Source organism: Trachinotus anak, unplaced genomic scaffold (genome assembly GCF_046630095.1).
Source record: "Trachinotus anak isolate AG129_WGS33_773 ecotype Australia unplaced genomic scaffold, CSIRO_AGI_Tana_v1 ptg000002l, whole genome shotgun sequence".
NCBI classification, from domain to species: Eukaryota; Metazoa; Chordata; class Actinopteri; order Carangiformes; family Carangidae; genus Trachinotus; species Trachinotus anak.
Genome location: NW_027273853.1, coordinates 14,647,848 through 14,660,458, shown reverse-complemented (window position 1 = coordinate 14,660,458; position 12,611 = coordinate 14,647,848). Strand labels below are relative to the sequence as shown.

Below are 12,611 nucleotides of genomic sequence, written 5' to 3'. Positions count from 1 at the left end.
TTAAACAAGTTGGATGAAGAATTTAAAAAGTAAAAAAATTCTTCCTGCAGCTAAATGAGGTTTATAGGACAGGGCAGAAATATCTACACTTCTCTGTAATTTTGCAGATTAAAGTTAACACTTAATAATAGAGATTTATTAAATTGCAGTATGACAACTTTTACTTAAGTAAGAGACCTGACTACATATTCTACATGCAGCCATTCCCATGGAGAAATGCAAGTCTCAGTTTGTGCAATTCAACTATGCACAGAGGCCTTAGTGTACACGCAAACCAGGATAACAGAGTTTACAAAAGTTTACACTAAATTTATAATATTTAGTATTTCTTACTGGTCCTGCTTTCCTTTCTGGTGGTTGAACATACAATTGTGTTGTTGGAGACAGTTACAATAGTGTTCCCTTGAATGCTTGAAACTCACACAACCCATGCAAATAGACCCTGAAGCACAGTTTTGAACAAAAACAACAAAGAACTACCTGATGACATAGCCATCAATATTGTCGGCATCAGGTGGCATGGTCCAGGAGAGCAGAATACCATTAGAGCCAACAGCCTCTCCTTCTAGGCCTAGAGGTGGACCAGGAACTGCAAGTGATGAGGGAAAGTGTGCGAAGAAGAGAGCACATACGTGTGTTAACATAATTCTTTATTTGTATCTCAGTAGGATCCAACATATTTCCAATGTCTTATCTAATCCCATCTGCAGTGCAAAATACCACCAGTAAGCAGAAGTTTGTATAAATCTTTCGATTAATAACAACTTCTGTATTTCACATTTCAACCAGACACTAGCAGAGTCAGAGCAGCACAGTCATTCGGAGAATAGTGTTTTTGTCTATAGTGGGGCTGATCTTAACGTGTGTGTGTGTGTGTGTGTGTGTGTGTGTGTGTGTGTGTGTGTGTGTGTGTGTGAGAGAGAGACTGTGGGGTTGTGTGAGTGTGTTTTGGGCCGAGCTCTGATGAATAAGGCCTCACACAGCAGTGGCATTTCTCTGACATTCACTGTCGACCCATTCATCCTCCGGTTCAAAAGCTTGGGCTTAAGTTACCTAAAAGGAATTAAACATGGAGGGGAGAACACACACACACACACACACCCACACTAGCACAGACACATCTACTGTACTAATTTTCTCTTCCTCAGTGTGTGTGTACTGTACGTGCTGTACAAGGACTGAATTAAACAGCAGAGGGCAGATCAGAACCTGATGCTACTTGAACACCCAAAAACAAAACCCACACAACCATTAACAAACAGTGCGTGTGTGTTCACGTCTCACCACTCTCATTAGTAGTGATCATGCGGCTGACTCCTGGGCTAATGTTGGAGGAGGAGGCTGCTGTGACCGTTACACTGTATTGTGTCCCTGGACTGACATTGACCACATCCGCCTGTGAAAACAGCAAAACACAGACACCTGGTCACAACAAACACACAAACACACCCCAAATGCACTCAGCCTTCTGTTTTTTTTGCTGTACTGTAATAATTCTCCACCACAACTCAATTTGAAGAAGAACCATCTGTTTACGCTGTATGAAGGTGGGCGGTTGTGAATGGACGGCAGCTTGTTTCTGCTTGTGGCTGCACCTGTTTGCATCTTTATATGTTATGTGCGAGAGAGACATAGTCTTGCACGCTTTCTGCTTTTGTGTGTGTACCAAACAACTCTTGCAACTATGACACCAGGATGTTGGTTGGCAACAAGTCACAGAAACGCTTTATGTTTACTCCCAGAAATATGACCAAGACCAGTTTTTTTTTTTTTTTTTTTTAATCTGTGTGCGCATGTAATACAATTCATGTGGCTGCAGTTTTACTTATTTATCTGAAACGCAAGCCTCAAGCGTGTGTATTCATACTCTGTATATCTAAGTGTGTTAACGTCTGTATGCAAAACAATGTCAGATATTGAGTGTTGAATTCTTACCTGTGAATGTCCCTGTCTCAGGCAGAGCGTGAGCAGCAGGGTGAGTGAGAAGAAGACCATGCTTGGTAGCAGAGTTTGCTTTAGTTTAGTCACAGCAGGTTAGAGGCCTCGTCAGGAGAGCTGCATCCAGTGTTAGTGCACGGATGTTAGCTGTGGTCTACAGGTAATCCACTGAGCTGAACAGGACTGACTCCAAGTCTAGAGGCTGGTTAGTGGCATGAGTAAGGTTAAATGTCACAGGGTTAGTTGTCCAGGCATTGGATAATGACAAATCTTGAGGTATTCCAAAATTTTAGTGGTTAGCCAGTAAGGGCAGTGGGTCCTTTCATTAGCACAAGGCTAACACTCTCCCTCTGGTCTCTCTCACTCTCTGGGGAGAGCTGCTTAAGCAAATGAATGATTCAGGGTTGAGCTCATGAGGCCAACTTAATAAATAATGAGATCTATTACTCAACTCTGTGCTCTGCGTGCTCTCTATGTGTGTGTGTGGTGTGTTGTTACATTTTGGGGGGTATCTGACACCTGGCAGCCGGGAAGAGCCAGTATGGGGCGGTACTTGGTTGAATGGGAGGAGAGAAAATGCATGCATGCTTTTACATTCAGTATCATAACTCAGCTATAAATGTAAAGGTTTACAATGCCTCTCCTCTTCCCTCATAACACTGCATTGATGGTATGAAGTGAACTATACTGTCTTGTTGTCCAAGTGTCTCCACTGAGTTTATTAGGTTAATAACAAAGTGTAAATGAAGAAATGCCCCTGTTAGTGCATCTAAGTGGTGTGTTGTATGTACCTGAATGTATCCATCATGCCCAGAGTGCACTGTGACTTTGCCCTGGTTAGGTAGCAGGCTCACTTGGTAATGATCCACACACCCCACTGCCTGCTCCCAGCGTAGTGAGAATGCACGTGCAGACACATTCAGGATATGCATCCCTCGTACACGGGCTGGCACTCATGAGGGACAGAAAAGGAAGAGACTCAGAGAGGTGAAGAAAGTCTCTGAAATTTAATGAAGAGGCGTTCAGGCCAGGTGATAATAATGGAGTGTTGACCGGTGCAGCACCTGTAATATTGTCTACCTGTGGTTACGGTCAGAAAGGCAGCGCTCCCCGCTGTCACTCCCCTCACTCTCTCAGCACTCACGTTGTAGCTACATCCGTCCACCAGCCCTGTAACCACGGCAACCTGCTCCTCCTTGGGCATGGTGAGTGTGTTTGTGACTGAGGTGTTGGTGACAGTGACTCTGTAGAAGTCAAACTCTCCAAATGCATTGTCCCAGCTCACTGAGACAGAGGAAGAGTTCACATTGTCCAAATGGAGGGCGCACAATCCTGCTGGGCCTGGAGAACCATGATTGCAATTTTACAACTTCAGTTTTCATAATTTAGGCCACAATTTCAACAACAATGTGTTATGAGGGAATTATGTTCTGACTGAAGAAGCACCAGCAGCTTGCTTTATCCTTACTGATCAGTGTGTATGTAATGTACATTTAGGCCTGTGTGTTTTTGTGTGTGTGTGTCTGTGTGTTACTGTGTCTCTTACGAGTGCTGAACTCTCTGTGGACCACCTGACTGGTGTCTGAGCCCAACACACTCTGAATGTTGACACCGTAGTCTGACCCTGGGATCAAATCCCTGATCTCAAAACTCGTGCCCTGGATAAGCACCTCAATCCATGACTTCCTGTCCACGGACAGCAGGCCAAAAACAAGCTGAGAAAAACAAAAAGGAACTCTCAGTTCGTACTGGGGCTTTTAAAAAAAAGTTTTACTGACAGTGAAGACATTATTGGTTAACCAACCCTGTAAATCTACCAATGTCTCTCATTTCTTTCTGTTAATGTGGGTTTTGCATTGTGTGTGCATGTAATGTGCTTGGTCATTCCTCCTGGCCGTGGCTCTACAGAGGTCATACATCTTTAAACAGTGGGTAACTGAATCTGCGGCGTGCCGACAACAGTTGCTAAGCAACCAACAGGTGAGCACGGAACCTGACGCAAGTGGCCTCTTTCGTCCTTGAAAAAAAATAACATTTTGAGTAATGTGTGTGTGACAAATGACTGAAATGTCTGAAAGATACTATAGTATAAAAACAAATAATGCCTGTCTCTACCAATGGAGAGATACATTAGTAAACATGTCTTACCTTGTACCTCTCCACCTGTCCTGGTGGTGGTCTCCAGGTGACAAACACAGATGTCACAACCTGCTCTGAAAGAGCCACTTCCTGTGGTCCCTCTGGGACTGGAGACAAGATTTTGGTTTGCATGTGACACCATATACTGACATAATCACCGTCATCAGTCACTCTGGATAATGTGAATTATTTCTTTGTTAAATCATTTATGTGTGTAAAATTAAAGTATAACTATAACTAAGGAACTAACTAACTGTCTGTCTGTCTGTCTATCTATCTCTGCTCCATTCATGCTACATTAATTTTGTAATCCAAATCATTTTTTTCCCTTCTCTCTCCCACACACATGCTAATGTGAGCACACTCACAACCAATATTTGGTGCATGTCTTTAACTCACCAGTATGGAGGATCATAGTAGCAGGTTTGCTCTTCCTTTCCCCACTAGTGCAGATCACATCAATTGTATATTGGCTTCCAGAGGCAAGGCCTTCAAACTTGTAAGATCTGTGAACACACACACCTCTAGCAGTCAGTGTTTTTCAGCGCTAAGTTTGAAAAGTCCATGTTGTAACCAGCTGTTGTCATAAAAGAAAGTCTGGATCAGATTATTGTAATTCCAGTCTCATAAAACTGCAATAATTTGTGTGCTGGCTAACCTAGAGTGAGACTAACCTGGGCTCCTGATGAGAAATGGTGAGCTCTTGATTGGCTGTTCTGTTTTTGATTGACAGGATGAGTATGCTCATTACTCCCCTGGCCAAACTCCAACTAATGTGTATGGATGATGTGGTTTTATTGATGAGAGACACCTCCACTGGGCTTGGAGCTGGCACATAAAGAAAACAAATACATGGAGTTACTGATTAGAGAAGAAAGACTCAGCAGTGCGCGTGTTATGTGTGTGCGTGCATGTTTACCTGCAGTGATGTTAACGGTGACGGGGGAACTGTCTGTGAAGGATTCCTTCTCTGTTCGTACTACAAAGTGGTAGAGTCTGCCTGGAGTCAGACTAGAAAATACTGCGCTCTGACTGAAGACCTTCTGCACCTGTAGCAGAGAAATAAAAAAGGTGAATAGGTTGTTTAATTATAATTCTTACACTAACAGCATTAGCTAGACAAGTTACACTCATCCATACATACATTTTTTTTTTTTACATAGAAACATGCAACTACTGGTCACCATGAGAATGCCCTGATTAGCTTTAGCATTAGCTTGCTTAATGCAATTCATTAGTTATTGCAGTTGGTGAAAAAACTTTCATTCTTGATTCAGACTTTAACAGGTTTTCAGATGCAAACTTCCGCAAAGCTGCTTCGTGAACCTAAAAGCACAGGTGAAAGCATTTACAATAGTTTAAGAGTGTTTATGTTAGTTTACCATGTGTGAATGGTCACAGTTGAGGCAGATGACCTCGTAGCTGTGAGCCTGTCCCTGTGCAGGATCCCAAAGCAGCTCTATGGATGTATCTGTCACCACCCCCTCCCTCACTCTGCTGGGAGGCATCAGACCTAAAATCACAAACCAAATTGGACAACCGTAGTAGTTATTCCTCTAACATACTAAAAATAACAATTACCTTTGAATTGGTGTATTTTAAAATGCCACATTAATTGCAAAAAAGAAAAGAGGAGAATCATAATATAATATAATATAAAACGAATAGGAACAAAAAACACTCATCCACATCTATGTTGAATGATGAATCTGCCTGCTTTAAGATACACATTATATCATAAACAGGTACAATATCTACCAACATAATATCTGTCTCATAACTTGAAACCTGGCCTTAATGGTGTTGATTTTCTTGTAACCAAAAATCTTTAAATTAATGAAAACCAAAAGGGAAAGTGTTGTCAATACTGGTATAGTTTTTTCATAGATTTACAAACTATATGATAGAGCAGGTAGGTGTGTCAAGTGACTGTATATCATTCGTGATGTAAAAGAGAAAAATGCTGCAGGTGATAGGTGACCAGTGGGAGGCTGGTGATAGGTGACCAGTGGGAGGCTGGTCATGGACCCACTATGTTGTGAGTTCAGTTTAAGTGAATCTAAGTCTTAATGTTTATGCTGACACCTCTAAGTTAGAGGCAATTCAAAGGTGTTTGACTAATACATGACTAATACATGTATTTGTATGTACTAGTATTAACAGAGATAACTCACTTGTTTTTATGGGGCAGGTGTAGAAAGGTGGTCCTGTCTGCTCCCGGCTGGTGCTGTGAACCCTGAACTGGTACACTGATCCTGGACTGAGGTTTCTAAGAGTTACAATATGAACACCAGCAGGGAGGGAGTACCAGTCGCATGAGTACCCACATAATCCTTCACACACAGTGTCACAAACTCCTGGACATACACACACTTTCACCCCATCGATCAGACCCAGCTGTGGATGCTGAACGTACAGCTGTGCAGAGTTTGTGCCGACTGAAAAAGGGACCGCTACCTGAATTGGTTTTGGATCTGCGCATACAGAGGGAGAAAAAGAGACAAAGTGTGGTTAAAGGTAATGTCCACATTGGCTAAGACAGTATTCTTGTTTCTCTTACCTGTGGTGTGTATGACGCTGGTCCTCTGGCTTCTGTCTTTTCCCTTCAGTGCAACCATTCCTACTACATAAGTCTGACCTGGAGTAAATGTGCCCAAATCAATACACGTGGTCTGATTGATCCAGAGTGCACCAGGACTGGATTGGTTTACCCACAGTGAAGAGGCACTGGGGTTACTGAGTGGGTGGGCTGTGATATAATAACCATCTGGTGGGTCATCGGGTGGACTGGTCCAGCAGACTGTCAGATTTCCCCTCGTGCTGAACACCACCAGACCACTAGGGGCCCTCAACACTAGGGGGCACAACAGCAGAGTGTTACTGAGTTGTCAGCTAATGTCGGTCAAAGAGCACAATTATGTTTTTAGTGATTTTAGTTTAGACAATTACTGAACTCAAGTGTAAATTTTAAAACATCTCCAATGTTTGGTTGGTAGGATAGAGCAGCAATTTTCTATTCATATAGACTGTATTCACAATAGACGCAACATAGGACAATTTATTACTTGAAAAAACAAGTTTACTAAACCCATTCACTGGACCTTTAGTGATGTTTAAGTTCTGAACACAGGAAATCCTCAGTGTCAATGTCGGTACCTTAGGACCGCGTGTTGTGAATTCCCAGAACCAAAAACAGCTTTAGATCAAATCAACAGCAAAATAGCTTCAACTTCACAACAAAAGAACATATTTGACTAGGTGCACCATATTACCTGGATGAATTAGACGATCCACAGTGGCAATCACAGAGAATTAATAACAACCTGACTTTCAGGAGACTGTAAAGTTTTCATTTGCACATTTGCTCTAATTTTCAAACTACACCTGTCTAGTTTGTCCCAGAAACTGAAATTAATCACATAAACCGAGCATGCTGGCTCCGTCACACTGGGACACTTAAATGGAACAGAGAAATCATTAATGTCATTAGTAACTCCTGTGCTTTTGTCAAAATGCTATGAGTGCTATGAGTCAAAATGTTTGCTGCTACATGCTTACCAGTCTGTACAATCACAGGCACCTGTCCACAGCTCTCTATCCCATGCCGAGTGACTGTGTAAACTTCCACCATGTATTTCCTGTAAGACTCCAGCCCTCCAATCACAGTAGTATATGCCTGCGCCCCAGCAGTCTCAGATGACCAGGAGATATTGGTCATTCCGACAATCCTCTCTTGTCTTGAAGACACGTCCATGTAGCGAACAACAAATGTCCATCCAGCCACATACTGTGCATCTGGCAGAATCCAGTGAACACTAATCTGATTGACTGTAATGGGGCCGACAGAGATGTTTTGAGGAGGAAGTGGCCCTGTAAGTAAGAGAATATAAATATTTGAAATTACATTTGTGAGCGGAAGATACTGCCTTTTCTTTTGCTCTGTGTAACCCATGTGTGTGACAGTTTTTCAGCAGACTCACTAGTGTATGCAGTCCGTGTCTGTCCCAAGCTCCAGGTGGAGCCTGCAGGGTGAGAGGCTCTAAGGGTGAAAGAATAGACACTCCCTGGAGACAAACCTGCCACAGTTACTCCTCTGGAAGAGAGCGAGATGGGGACTTTCACGATTTTTTTAACACCGCTCTGGCTCTGTGTCCCCGTTTCGTCCTCTGATGTCCTGCCTCTACCTTCATCACTGTGCCCCAACTCTCCATTTGCCTCCTTTTGGTACTGGAGGAATATCTCAAAAGATGAATGATCAAGTGAGTTCAAGGGTGAGAAGTCACTCCAACGAAGCTCCACCTGTTGCTCTGTCACCTGAACCAGGTCAAAGGAGAATGAGGCAGGGACTTGAGGGGCTGTGAAAGGGAGGAAAGCAGAGAAACATTATAACAACTTGAGGAGGAAATAAAGCAAGAAACTGCTCTGAAGTTTTATTGTTTGAGTTAACTAGTGAGTATAGGTAAAAGGTGGTGACAATTCAACATTAGAAAATAGAAGGCAGTGATGTTTTAAGGACAGGTTTGTAAAATAATGTAAAGTGATGTATTTCTGAAGATGTGCACAAGTTATTTACTCCGGTATTGACAGATGAAGGGCAAGGGAATGTTACAGAAGAATGGCGTGAGAAAGTATCCTGGTCCTGTGGCGTTCCTCTGAAGGGCAAAACAGTCTGTGTGATTGGCTGGCAGTAATGTCATCATAGTGTCTGTCAGGTTATATGATGAGCCATCAGACCAGAGAGGCTGGCCCTCCTCCTGTGGACAGACGAGAGAGATTATGTGCTGAATACACAGGCATCACTAGACCACTGTCATTAAAATACTGTCGAGGTCTATGATTTTGAGACAGAGGACACACAATTATATGTGAGGATCTCACTGCAGGCTACAGTAAAGGCAGCCCAAGAGAAAACTGTTATTTGGGTCCAGTTCTTTTTTAACTTTAAACTTTTTATTTCAGTTTCAGCAACTTATAAAATCATATTCACAATTTTGTCTGCTGTTTTTTCCATTCTATGCTGTATCTACATCCTTTATAAACAATTTAACACAAGAAGAAAAAAAGTATAATAAAAAAAAAACAAAAAAAACAAAAAAGTGGCACGAGTGTATGTACATGTACAAAGAGGTAAGATAAAATGGGAAGACAGTGATATCTATATCTATCTATATCTATATACTGCATATTTCTCTCTCTCTCTCTCTCTCTCTCTATATATATATATATATATATATATATATAGATAGATAGATAGATGGATAGATAGATAGATAGATCTAGATTTTCAGATTATGTAAAGCTGTTCACTCAATTAGTATTGCCTTGGCCAGGCTCCACCATCGATTAATTATATCATTTTGGAGTCTCAAGGACACATTTCCATAATAGTACATTTATTTTTGGTTTTGGTTTGGTGTTACAACAATATGTGAGGATCTATAAGATCTGTATATTTATAAACTATTTCAATCAATCATAAAACATAGCCTTCAAATAACATTTATAATAACATTAACATTTCATACTTAGTTTGCTACTCACTATAAAATTAATTTGGCTATTTTCTCAAAACATATCGTAATCATAATTCTCTGTAGACAAAATCTTCGTCATTTAGGTTTGTATAGGCTCCTTTATCAGATACCTTTATCCATATGTGCAGATTTCCTACAGAAGTATTCTTTAAGGTCGAAAGCGTCCTGCAGGAATTGTGTAAGTGTGACAAAATGTTGGACAGGAAAAAATAAAATACACTGCAGGTTATTTTTTAATCTACAGCCTTGTACTTCACTATCCACATAATTCTCTATTATCCAGGTTTTAACACAGTTTTGCAGGACAGAAAAGTCACTTAACTCCTGCTGGAGTAAAAATAAAGTTGTGATTGTAAATATTTCATAGACAGGTTTTTGGCAAATCCCTCTTAAATTCATCAAAGGCTTGTTTCTTTATGACAATTCTCAAATTGTATATATATATATATATATATATATATATATATATATATATATATATATTCTCAAAGAAAACAACTACAAAGTAAATGGAAAAATGAATCAAAGTCATAAAATTATCATCATTATGGCTCTCACTGATGAGCATGAAAAGAAGCCTACTCTCCCCAGTACCTCTCCCTCAAATGTTTATGAAACAAGGCTACCTGTTGGTCGCTGAGTCCAGTCCATAGCAGCAGCAGGTTGTTGTGGCTCAGCAGGTTAGAAGATACAAAAAGCAGATCCTCCTGGGTCTTCAGGTCAGCCAGGTGGCTTCCAGCTGCCAAGTGTTTGCAGCTGTGCTGGGCCTCACGCCAGGTCAAACCTCTTCTTCTCACACTGTAGCAGCTCCTCCCATCGGCCAGCCAACCAGGGGGGCACTGAGCTGGACACAGAAACAATCATCGACTTAGACCACAGAGTCCACCCTACTTGCAGTCAGTTTCAAGAATTAAGTTGTGGTCATGTGGTTGTAGCACAGCACGTGTATAATACCTGTTTCCATGCTGATGCTGAATCTCTGCTTCAAGATCAAATTTAGGTGTTCGAGCAGTGTAGTCACCACGACTTTGACCTTGAAGCGTGTGCTAGGCTGGAGACCTATCATTTCGTACTGGGACTTCGCTAGCTCTGAGGGCTTCATGTTGAAGATGTGTGTGACCGATTGTGTGTGTGTGTTGTACAGACTCAGGGTGGATAGGCTTTGTTGTCTGTGAAGTTTCCATGTCAGGAGAGCGGTAGTCGTTGTGCTGTGTACATGAAACGAAGACAGGGAGACTGGCACTGGACGCAAATACAGAAGGGAAGATAACACCATTAACCAACATATCAATATTCAAAACAATCAGGTTTGTTACCTTTATTCATCAGGATTGTGGTAAACAGGTTCACAGAGACTCACGTAAGTGAAAGGTCTTCGCCTCAAGTATGGTATCATTCCTGGTGGCTCTCACTGAGATGTTATATCCCCTTTGATCCTCGACCAATCGCAGTGACATCTTGCAATCAGAAGAGCACGCTGAGGGATCAATGAGCTCTGCATACACCTGCAGAGGTGTCAGAAGAATGTATGATCCCTCAAACTAAACTCAGACCAGACACATTAAACTGAACCACGGTATCTCTGCCACTGTCCACCTTTGCTAGTGTCCTTACCAGACGGTGACTTGCACTCCCGCAGGTGACTGTGTAGCTATCCGGATCTGGACTGGAAGGGAAGGACTGAAACCTAATTTCAATCTCGACAGGGTTTGAGTGCTGTTCACAGATCAGCAGCACCACCTGAGGAATAGGAAAATAAAGAGGCAAGAGTTGAGTGTTTGCTGAATGTAACGATTTTTACCAAGTGTGTCACAATTCCTTAAGGGCAATTGCATTTCAATGCATACATTAAAGCATAAAAGAATTAGAATATAAACTGCATATATAAACAGAGGAGTTACAGTTGTGCAGGCCCTTTCCTTACCTGGCATAAACTGGCAAATAACCACAGACGCTCTGTTCCACCCATTGCAAATGTCACTCCATCTCACCCAGCACACATTTCTCCAGTCACTGATCCACCTGGACACATACAGTCACTTCCAAAGCGATACAGCGGGTCCCGGCTTTCCCCTCAGCCATTGGTAGGCTCATAAGTGAAACCAAAGGCTGCTGTGCTTCAACATCAGCACAGTCGAGGGTGGAAAAAGTCACCGGCTTGTTACTTTGTGAATGACTTTTTTTTTCTTCAGACTTTCAAACTTCTTTTGTGAGCAGGTAACAAACACGTAGCTATCTCAGATCATGGGGGGAAACTTTGCCTCTTTCAGACAGTCTCCTTCAGACTTTGAATTTAGCGCGCACTCAAAGTCAGCGGTGAGTCAATGGCTGTCAACTGCGAGAAGCGAACCCGCATGTGAGGAAGGAGACAGTCTCCCCTGTGTGTATGTGAGGAAGGAGCGAGAGAGAGAGGGAGTGAGAGACAGAGATTGTGAGTTCAACCCAATTTGTTCTGCCTCTTTGTTGGGATAAGAGCAGCTCGCCATGGCAACCACGGGCACATGGCCACTCAAAAGCTGGGCTCCTGAGGAGAGGAGAGGTGGGGAGGCTGGAGATGAGGGGCGTGCTGAGGGGAACAGGAGGAGGATAAGAGATGTGGTTTTTGTTTTCTGGGGAACTGAGATGTGCTCAGCGGGCAAAGCCCAGTCACAGCAGACAGGGCTAATATTATGTTTTCGTGAGTTCGTGTGACCTCTAAAATAAGCATGTATCTGAAATTGTTGAAAAACATTTCAGTGGTGAGACTGGTTTGGCTCAGAGATGGGGTGTGGTGGAAGCACTGGTCCATATGGAATGACAGGAATGTGAAAGGGAGACATGATGGACAGACAGAGAGCTGAGTCCACTGAGGGGTTCTGTTTTGGAGAGGTGACTCCCACACAGCAATAACCTGGCAGAGGTGAAACGCAAACACATGTCAGCACTAAGGATGCTGAATCAGGATGAGTACGTGTGTGTAAGTGTTTGAGGAAGAGAAGGGAGTGTGAGAAGGACACAGCT

The 12,611-nt window shown here is 42.4% G+C and overlaps 1 protein-coding gene across 1 annotated transcript in view; it reads right to left on the bottom strand.

Moving 5' to 3' along the window:
• ptprq (protein tyrosine phosphatase receptor type Q) overlaps positions 1-11,998 on the bottom strand; it is a 35,574-nt gene extending 23,576 nt beyond the window's left edge. Inside the window, exons 1-20 of the mRNA XM_071500315.1 lie at positions 11,536-11,998; positions 11,226-11,351; positions 10,972-11,116; positions 10,566-10,853; positions 10,238-10,455; positions 8,651-8,831; positions 8,058-8,432; positions 7,636-7,947; positions 6,638-6,931; positions 6,252-6,551; positions 5,460-5,590; positions 4,997-5,126; positions 4,752-4,905; positions 4,477-4,583; positions 4,087-4,184; positions 3,485-3,653; positions 3,019-3,279; positions 2,730-2,890; positions 1,285-1,396; positions 481-589 (exon numbers count right to left, since the gene is read on the bottom strand). Coding sequence (XP_071356416.1) covers positions 481-589; positions 1,285-1,396; positions 2,730-2,890; positions 3,019-3,279; positions 3,485-3,653; positions 4,087-4,184; positions 4,477-4,583; positions 4,752-4,905; positions 4,997-5,126; positions 5,460-5,590; positions 6,252-6,551; positions 6,638-6,931; positions 7,636-7,947; positions 8,058-8,432; positions 8,651-8,831; positions 10,238-10,455; positions 10,566-10,853; positions 10,972-11,116; positions 11,226-11,351; positions 11,536-11,580 — 3,716 coding nt within the window. The 5' untranslated portion in view covers positions 11,581-11,998. The remainder of the gene's footprint in view (positions 1-480; positions 590-1,284; positions 1,397-2,729; positions 2,891-3,018; positions 3,280-3,484; positions 3,654-4,086; positions 4,185-4,476; positions 4,584-4,751; positions 4,906-4,996; positions 5,127-5,459; positions 5,591-6,251; positions 6,552-6,637; positions 6,932-7,635; positions 7,948-8,057; positions 8,433-8,650; positions 8,832-10,237; positions 10,456-10,565; positions 10,854-10,971; positions 11,117-11,225; positions 11,352-11,535) is intronic.
• Positions 11,999-12,611: the final 613 nt, after the last annotated feature.